Source organism: Carettochelys insculpta, chromosome 1 (genome assembly GCF_033958435.1).
Source record: "Carettochelys insculpta isolate YL-2023 chromosome 1, ASM3395843v1, whole genome shotgun sequence".
Classification (NCBI taxonomy): Eukaryota; Metazoa; Chordata; order Testudines; family Carettochelyidae; genus Carettochelys; species Carettochelys insculpta.
Window position 1 is genome coordinate 136,016,904 of NC_134137.1, and position 10,058 is coordinate 136,026,961.

General features: G+C 43.1%; 1 protein-coding gene across 2 annotated transcripts in view; it reads right to left on the minus strand.

The window, feature by feature from the left end:
• ASMTL (acetylserotonin O-methyltransferase like) overlaps window positions 1-8,672 on the minus strand; it is a 51,492-nt gene extending 42,820 nt beyond the window's left edge. For both annotated transcript variants that reach the window (XM_074992332.1, XM_074992341.1), the window contains exons 1-5: window positions 8,520-8,672; window positions 7,368-7,499; window positions 4,410-4,457; window positions 3,599-3,663; window positions 1,176-1,237 (exon numbers count right to left, since the gene is read on the minus strand). In XM_074992332.1, coding sequence (XP_074848433.1) covers window positions 1,176-1,237; window positions 3,599-3,663; window positions 4,410-4,457; window positions 7,368-7,499; window positions 8,520-8,612 — 400 coding nt within the window. In that variant the 5' untranslated portion in view covers window positions 8,613-8,672. The remainder of the gene's footprint in view (window positions 1-1,175; window positions 1,238-3,598; window positions 3,664-4,409; window positions 4,458-7,367; window positions 7,500-8,519) is intronic.
• Window positions 8,673-10,058: the final 1,386 nt, after the last annotated feature.

Consider the following 10,058-nt stretch of genomic DNA (forward strand, 5'->3'; position numbering starts at 1 on the left):
ACACTTTTCACATGGACACCAGGCTACTGATACAACTGGTTTGGTTTTTAAAGATAAAAATATTCATTCTGAAAAGAGCTTTTAAGGGAGTTGTATGACATCTGCAATCAGAGAAAGAGAAGCAAGAGATTGGGACAAATTTTAGACAACTGACACTTCTGGGAGTTCCCTGAGTGAAATCCTGACTTGACTGAAATCAATGGGACCTTTGCCATCAAGTTCCAGGGTGGTGGAACCCTATGTGTGGAATGCTGATACAATACCATAATATTTATTATTGCTATTAGATTGGCTAGGAGCCTTACTCATGAGCCAGGAGACCATTGTGCTGGGTGTTGTACAGACACAGAACAATGACTATTTCTGCCCTAAAGACTCTATAGTCTAAGTAGAACATAAGATGGATAAAGACAGGCCAATGGGGGAGCATAAAGAAACAATCAGACCATACTAATCAGAATAATTTGACAGAGAATTCTCTTCTGGTCAGAAATCCACTCGTTTTAATGAATTATCTATGAAACAAAATACGGCCTGTCAATTTGGAACCCAGGCCTGCACAGGTATTTCAACCAAAAGGTACTTTAATACCACTATTAAAATGGAAATATAATCTTCTAGAAACCCCTTTTCTCTACCACCTATATATTATGAAACTAAGCAGAACACATGCATGTGATAATCTTCACCACTGTTGAAAAGCAAAGTCCTTTCATTCCCACCAAATTAAAGCCCAGCAAGACTATGACTATTGATTTAGCCACCTTTCTCATGTTCTCATGTTTACTCTGGGCCTGATCTAATGCCCAGTGAAGTTAGCAGGGAGATATTCCCACTGACTTTAACAGGTACTGGATCAGGCTTTGTTTGACTAGCCCCTGATTTCAACAAAGTGCCTCTTTAAATAGGCTCTTACATCACTCTTAACATTATACTACCTAAGCACCCTTCACCAGTACGTTAGGTGACGTGGCTAACATTTGTCACATGTGGTCCATTCTCTCCTCATCCTTTATGTGCAGAATTGTGTGTGTGTGTTTGTTTTATTTATTCATAGCTAGTCCCGTGTTGGAAAGGGTGGCAGAATCAGATTTTGTATAAAAGAACTCCAAACATACACCTACAACAACCCACAATTTTATCATATAGGTATCTGTATAGTTCTCTGCAGTTACCTTTACTGCTGCAGTGAACAATGGCCACTCCCGTAAAGACACTGTGCTCCTTCCCACTCAAACTGTGAGGAGAAAAAGAAGAGTTACTATAAAAGTTTTATAAAGTCCCTTTCTTCTGAATTAATGCATCACGGCATTATTATTTTACAGATTAACAGACTGTTGCACAAATAAACCAATGGATATCAGTGTAAAATACCAGCTCTGGTTTTTATTCATAGACATAAGACACTAGGTTTTGATTTTTTCTTTCAGAAAGGTGAAGAGCTAAAACACAAAACAGTACAGAAGGAGCAGTACAGTCACTGGAATCTTTCAGTGCTTAATATCCTCAAAAGCAGTGACACCTTCTGGTTGCCCAGTGGCCTAATATGTATTCATTTATACAGAAGTAAAATTAGGGAGTTTTATTTTATTATTTTACAGTCCCAAGAGAGAAGTAACAGTCTCATAAGCAAAACAGGAACATCACCATCAGAAATGGCATTGTAATAGGCAGTTTCAGCAAAAAGATAATGGAGGGCTAGGTTGTATCACCTTTCCACAGGATGACTGGGAATACTGGTAGCTCAATATATCAGTATTCCCATTCATTTCAACTGGGCTATTGATGGAGCAAACTACCACTCAATTGTGTGTGGAATAATCAGGCCCTAAAGTAGTAAGGCAAATGAACGAACTTCCACCTGCCTAGAGATGATGCTTTCAAACAACGGCTCAGAAATACTGGCAGGGAAATGGGAAAAGCTTGACTTGGTATTGCTTATTTTGTCAAGAAAGGGCTTTATTATCCTGATTAGTTAACCACCCTCTTTTTGTGGAACACTGAACATACTTTTAAAAGGAGAGAGCGTGAACTGTATAGTTAAAAGGTCAGGTATAAGGTGTAAGTAGAACAGCTGCGTCTATACTAGCCGTCTATTTCGAAGTAGCCGTGCCAACTTCGAAATAGCACCCGCCGCATCTACACACGGCGAGCGTTATTTCGAAGTTGAAATCGACGAAAGGCGGCGAGACGTCGAAGTCGTTAGCCTCATAAGGAGATGGGAATAGCGCCCTACTTCGACACTGAACGTCGAAGTAGGGTACTTGTAGACGATCCACGTCCCGCAACATCGAAATAGCAGCATCCTCCATGGCGGCCATCAGCTGAGGGGTTGAGAGATGCTCTCTCCAGCCCCTGAGCTCTATGGTCGCCATGTGCAGCAGCCCCTTAAAGCTCCCCGCCCCCTTATTTCCTGGGCAGGACGCTGAGAGCTCGTGCAGGTAGCAGCACACACACATGCCCAGCCTGCACGTCCCTCCATGCAGATATTCAAAAGATTCAAGATCACTGGGATGTAATCCTTTCTGAGTCCAAATCAGTAGTACAAAGTACTAACATTTCATCTGAGTTTTCCACCAATTGCAGTCTGACATCTCAATCTGATGTAGAAAGGCACTATCGAGTTGTTTTTGTTTTTTTTTTGTGATTATTGACTCCTTCAAATCTGGCCTCACACATCAATTTGAGTCACTGTGATAAATCTGTACCCTTTTTGGATTCCTTCAGGAGTTTAGAGAACTAAGTGATGATCTGTTCTCAGCGGCTGAACATTTTCAACAAAAGTACAACAATGAAATTTCAAGAGATATTTGCAATGAGATAGTCTTCCTGAAATGTATACATTACACCAACTTTAAACTGGACTGCAAGCCAAAAAACCTGCTTCAAGAAATATTCAATCTCAGCCTGTCAACCATATTTCCTAATATCACAATTGTATTATGGATTTTTGTCAATCTCCCTACATCAGTGGCTTCAGGTGAATGCACATTCAACATATTAAAACAAGCAAAGACTATTATCGATCTATAATGGGACAAGAGCATTTGAATGGACTCACAATGCTTAACTTTAACAGCGATGTTTTGGGTAAATTATATTTCTCTTCAATTATAAACAAGTTTGCATACAGCAAAACCAGAAAAGCATTCCTAAAATGAAGACATTTTCTTACAGTGGACACTCACAATTAAAGTTTTCATATATGTGCTCTTGGTATAATGACAATCATTAATAAATAAATGTCTCAAGTGTCTATTTTCATAAACTCTTTTATGTTTAGTATGCACGTGTGGGTGAAAAGCTAGATACATCAGAGAGCTTGTCTGGAGCCTCTAAACTCAAAGCAGCGCAAGTCTATGTCATTCTCTGAGAGGGCCTACCTAGAAGTCCCAGTCATGGACCAAGTCCACACCTATATACTGTATAAACACAAAACAAAAGGACAGTCCTTGCCCCATGGAACACATATGTTTTTACCTTTTAGCATCGCTGTGCATGAAAGTTATAAAATTCTGCAGTTCCAGTTGCTGCAGAAAATATTGCTTGGTATAGAATTGCCTGATTAACTCATTTAACCTTATTTAAAACTACAAACCTTGACAACATCCTATATGCATCTTGTTTATCAACTGGTTTCTCCAGAATTTGTTTTCCCACAGTCTGAAATGGAAAGAGAAAAATACTCCACTGTGGATCTCTCATAGGTTGAAACTGAGATCATTCACACTGACTTTTCAAACCATCAATTCAGACAGCCCTGCCAGCAACATCAGCCTATTGAAAAGTATCCTGTTAAGTATCATACTAACCTCATTCATAAAGCTTTCTGAGACCTATGGATAAAAAGCACTAAATGAGAGATGGGTATTATTAAGAACCTTGGAGACATGACCCTTTTATTTATTAAGAGAAGATCAGTGCAAGCTTCCCCTCTACCCTGGGGCTGCCAGAAGGATCTGCAGGGGTAAATGGCGAATTTAGAATCTACCATAATTTGTTCTTTGTCCTCTTTGCTGAGGCTACCAGTGAGAATGCCATTTGTATAGGCTGTTTAAAATGTCTTAACCACCATTGCTTAGCTGATGCACATTTCCTGATGCTCACAGCTGTCAAATAATTGAGTGTCTCTTCCAACATATTAGAGACCCCAGTACTGATTACGGAACGTGGAGTATGTCTAAAAAATGTAGTGGTGGAAACTCTGTCACGTGAGACATCTGAAACCAGACAGTGTATGTGGAAATATACTGTAGGGACATTTCTGCACTGACAGAAGGATGGATTAGATGATGAATTCAGTTCTTTTAGTATCTTTAAATTTCTATGAAGTTAGATCCGAACAACAAAGTTTTAGACACTGGTCAGACATGATTCAAGCCACTGCTAAAATACATAAGAATTCTTACCACAATAGTGTCTGCTCCTATAACAATATCTGGAGTTCTAAGATGTTTCTGGAAAGAAGAGGGGGAAAAAAAAGTAAAAAACAAACAATACCACCTCCCCTAAACATCCAATCCCAAACACTGTAGCTTTAACTCTTAAAAGGTATTGATCTCAATCTATCGAAGAGTGAAGTGATGTCTATGCATCCTTGACTGAACTGTAACCAGTTACACCTTTGGAAAAACAGAAAAAGCAAGAGTTATGGGTAGAAATAACTCAGTATGATTTTGCCTCCAAAACTTATACTGATGATGAAGTGCATCCAGGAAAGAACTCAACTGTCCAAGCACAGATTGAGTTTCAAGGCTGCCAGTTGCAAATCAAATAACAATTTTCAACAGTGTGTTATAAGCCAAGTGTATTGGATATGGAAATCACAGACAGATTACACGAGTTCCACAATGCCATTTTACAGAATTAATATTTAGATGAGCACAGCTCAGTCTCCTGAATTGAAATGTATCCAGCCACTAATAGTTCTGAGGTTTGGTTTTACAGAATTCTCTCAGCCTTTTCCTTCTTTTCTGTCCCTGCTCTCAAACTGCAAACTGTTCCTGCTGTCCAGCTGTTCTTGCATGCCTACATTACATTTGGATGATTTAAGATGCTTAGAGTTCTATTGTTTTTCAACGTAATATGGCTAAGACTTACATTTATTCATTGTTTGTGACAGAAGCAACTCTTGATATACACTTATTCCGTCTTAAGGCAGCTTGTTTTCGTGAACAGAGAAGACTCTAGTCTTAAAATATTAGGTAAGAGTTAATACAGCAAACGAGGTAAGAGTTAATACAGCAAATGAGAGTAGGAACTCCACTGGCAAACAGCACGGCTATGTCTATGCTGGAGAGTTTTGTCGACAAAACTAGCATTTTGTCAACAAAACTCACAGAGCATCCACATTACAAACGTGTTCTTTTGACAGTAAATCAACAGAACACGGCACTTCTGCCAGCAGCGTTCTGCCATTCACCTAGGAGGCAGAAAACCTTTCTTGGCAGATTCTATCGACAGAAAGACAATGGGGATGCTCTGGGGGCCCCCTGTTGACACACAGGACTTCTAGGACAGTGGGCAGCCCTGTGTGCTCTACCTCCAGTTGGCTGTTCTTCGAGAAAGCGGCTGGATGGTCCAGTTGCTCCCTGTCCCCAAAGCGGATGGACAGAGCAATCTGCTTTCATGTGTGGCTACAATCTGTTGAAAGAAGTTTTGTCGAGATAGTAACTTCTGTCAACAGATCGCTGTAGTGTAGACATAGCCTGTAACATTTGATATCATAAACAGAAAGTGACATAGTTAGCATAACAAGTTTTAAACTGTACAGCCGTATCCATATGCTACTTAACTAAATCCTGTACAGAGAAGTATTCCAAATCCATCTGGATAGTACTTAAAAATATGAAGTTGCATGAAAAATATTAATAGTATGTCACAGTTAAAGTGCGCAATATTCTTGTTAAGGTTTGAAATCCACTCCCCTACTATCACACCATAGTCTGAAAAGAGAAAGCGACAGAAACAGATATGATCTGTGTAATCATTTGCATAGGAGATAATTCTGGCAGACTTTCATTTGGCAACTGTATTGATAAGACATGTTCAGTATATGTGAATCAATCACAGAAAAGGATTAGTCTCTATTGCTCCCTTATAGAGGAAGGTTACAAAGGAAATGTTTGCAGATCCACAGCAGCAACAAATGATAATGTATAGGTTTTTTTTAACCTGATCCACTGGACTCCAGACTTAGTTGTGACAAAGAACCAGCCTTCAGGCACAGTAGGGAAGTAGGCAGAAGTCTCATACCTATGCTGATGCTGATAAATCTATTGTTGGATTTCAACAACATTGACCACAAGTCTCTGTTGGCTTGTCTGGGAGCAAGGGAGAGGCAGACCAAATTGTCTTAGCACATTGTTTTCAGAAAAAGAGTAGAGGGATATGTGTTTGTTTTGTTTTTTATTTATTTATGAAAGCTTACACTCCTCACTCCAGTGACACCTGGGCTACGTCTATACTAGCCAAAAACTTCAAAATGGCCATGCGAATGGCCATTTCGAAGTTTACTAACGAAGCCCTGAAATACATATTCAGTGCCTCATTAGCATGTGGGTAGCCGCGGCACTTCGAAATTGACGCAGCTCGTCGCCACGCGGCTCATACAGATGGGGCTCCTTTTCAAAAGGACCTCAGCTACTTCGAAGTCCCCTTATTCCTATGAGCAGATAGGAATAAGGGGACCTCAAAGTAGCCGGGGTCCTTTCGAAAAGGAGCCCCATCTGGATGAGCTGTGCAGCAGCGAGCTGCGTCAATTTCGAAGTGCCACAGCCACCTGCATGCTAATGAGGCGCTGAATATGTATTTCAGCGCTTCATTAGTAAACTTCGAAATGGCCATTTGCATGTCCATTTCGAAGTTTTTGGCTGGTGTAGACACGGCCTTGCTGTCCAATTAATACTTGAAGCCACTCACAGCCTGCAGGACATTATGGGTTACCATGTCACAAACATGCCAATAACACTTCCATATCTCCTGAGAGGATCTACATGGAATTTCATCTCTGTTCACCAAAGTGGCTGGAAATCCTGGACAAAGTCTATCTCAGATGCCATCTAGATAGTTGGCTTTTGGTAGCACTTGGTGATACCTCAGTGTGAACTTCTGCCTGCTCTCAGAACGGTATGTAATCACTGTTCTAGCCTTTTGTAAACTGAAGACACTGGAGTTCCTTTTAGCAAGCCTAGCCCATTTCAACAATAGGTGCCACAACAGTAACACAGGGGAAAATGTGTCTGTTTGCTTAAAGGATTCAAAGACCTCTGTATACTTACTATAAGAGAATGAAACAGTAATAACAGCCAAAACAATAACCACACACAAACACAAGATCTGACTATAGAAATAGCTGGCAGACTCACTATGTGCATTCTATTTGCCACTTCCAGGGCCTTCTGCTTTGCTGTTTCTATGGCATACGCATAAGGGGCATCAAAAGTTGACTTCTCAAGTGTTTCTTTAAACCAGGATGGAACTACCTCAAATCGAAGACCCTATAATATACAAAGGAAAGGTAAGGTAATAAGCATCATCAAGTGTTTTGGAAGCAACAGATTAAGTGGATTTTGCTTCTTATTACTTCATTGTTATGCTGCATTTACTTCATGGTGCAAATTATATTTAATCAGGCAAACAATAAATTAAAATAGAGTGGAAACTAATCTGAAAAATCTCAGTGGCAACCACCTAATTATTTTGAAAATTAACCTGAGAAGCAAGAACCCTGTTGCACTGAATTGTTTTTTTTTAAAATGTACTCTTCACATGCAAACACCTCAAGGCAAAGGGCAGGAAAATCTATCTGGGAAGAACAAAACTTGGAGTACAACAAGAAGTCCTGTGGCACCTTATAGACTAAAAGATATTTTGGAGCATAAGCTTTTGTGGGCAAAGACCTGCTTCATCAGGTCTGTTAGTCTATGAGGTGTCACAGGACTTCTCGCTCTTGAAGATTCAGATTAGCATGGCTACCTCTCTAAAACTTGGAGTACTTATCCTCATTTCACTCTTGTCAGTTCTGCACACAACCTAACTACACAAGCATGACATCTCTCCCCTTTGGGGTCTTCTGTAACATCCATGACCGTAGTACTCCTGTGATTCCCAGGTAAATTAGACCAGTGTGGAATAAGGGGCACCTAGCAGACTGTTCCACCGCTCTCCTGTCTGAGCACTGAGGAGCCCAGGGGCATTCCTAGGGAGCCACAAGGCGGGGGGGGTGGGGAGGGCTAAGACAAATAGGGTAGTGGGAGGGTAGACACCACGGCAAGAGCCTCGGAAGCGTGGTTGCACCGCACTTAGAGAAGAGGGGCTGACCAGCTGCCGTGCCGACCTCGGGGCTCTCCAGCTGCAGCTCCAGCACCCAACGGGATCCTGGGGTGCAGTCGCCCCGCTCCCGGCGCCAGCACTGGTTTCTACGAGCCGTGCGGACAGCCCCACTCGGGTGTCCGAGCCAGCTCCCGGCGCTCCCTCGGGGCAGGCAGCGGACCCCGGCGGCGCGGCCCCGCACTCACCGCATTGGTGAGGATCTCCCGCCGGCGTGGGGAGGCGCTGGCCAGCACCACCCTCTTGCTGACCAGCTTCCCGATCACCGGCTTCAGCGCCATGGCCGCGGCTCGGGATCTGAGCTCGCCCGCAAAGCCGCCCCCCGAGCCCCGGCGGCGACCTCGGCGCCGTTGTTTTACGACACAGCCAGCGGGGAGGAGCCGGGCCTTGGAGCCCGCCTCCGGCCGGGGCAAGCGGGGCGGCGCGCGGCGGCGGGAGGCGGGCAGCTGGCGCAGACCCGGTGAGCTGGGCGCGTTCGATCAGGGACAGACAGACACTCGTCTGCACGGGGAGGGCGCGCGGAACACCCGCGCCAGGCGGCTGGCGGGAATGCAGAGGGGCGGGGAGCCAGGGGCGGATCGCCCAGAAGAAGCTGTCCTGGCGTGTTTCCACTTCCATCTGGATGTTCGCACCTCCACACTAGCGTCTGACAGTGGGCTGCGTCCCCCCTACCCCCCCCCCCCCCCGAAAGAACTGGCTTGTTTTCTCCTGGTGTAGAAATTCAGACAGGATCGTCGTTTGGCTAACAGAAGCGCTTTATTTTACATGGCCACGGGAGAAAAGGCAAGGGGCAACCAGTTCTCAACCAAAACGAAGTACAGCCTTCCTTAGGTACCCCACACAATTGTTCTGTTACGAGTTACGCAGATATGGAAACCTGAATTTTCTGGCTTAAAGCAGTCTTGCAGTTACGTTGTCATGCTGAGCTAAGCGCATCTTTCTCAGGCTGCTTTCTGATAGGCTTTACTCCAAGGCCACTTTAGTTTTCTCACTCAGCCTTCACCCACCCAACCCCTTTCCCTGCACTGGCATGTCTACTCGCCTTGCAGTATTTATCCATTCCTCATCATTCCCCCCTTGTAAGCGCTTGTGCTTACACCTCTATATTCATCAGAGCCTTAATATTTTCTTGATGCTCACACTCATAGGCTACTTCTCTAAGTACCATGATTTGTAGTTCTGAGCTAGACAGCTCAGAGACGCTTGGACTGGTTTTAGTTCGGCAGAGACATAAACAGTGCCATACTAGCAGGACAAATGCATATAACAATAATAAGACAATCAGCGCAAACGAGATTCCATACAATATCTTTCTTGCAAACAACCCTACATCAGGCACCCTGGAGGTTAACCAGGCCCAGGTATGATCACAACTCCAATCAGTGTTTTCTGAGGCCACCTGATGGAGAACTGTTAGTTGACTTTTAATTTTGTGAATATCAGTTTCAATGCGCTTATCCTAGGAGACATAAACACAACAACTGGAGTTAATTAGCACACATACCCCACCTTGGGAGGCTAGCAAGTAATCAAGGGCTATATGATTTTGTATAGTGACTTGGGAGAGTTGTGAAATTTCTTCATTTAGTGCCTGAAGTGCATCCATGGTTGCATTTCCCATGGCTTCAATCGCAGCTGAGATATTAACAATGGCTTTTTCCAATTGACTTATTCCTAGCCACGGTAGAAAGGTGCGTGCAGATTGGTGGAAATGCTTGTTTCAGGTG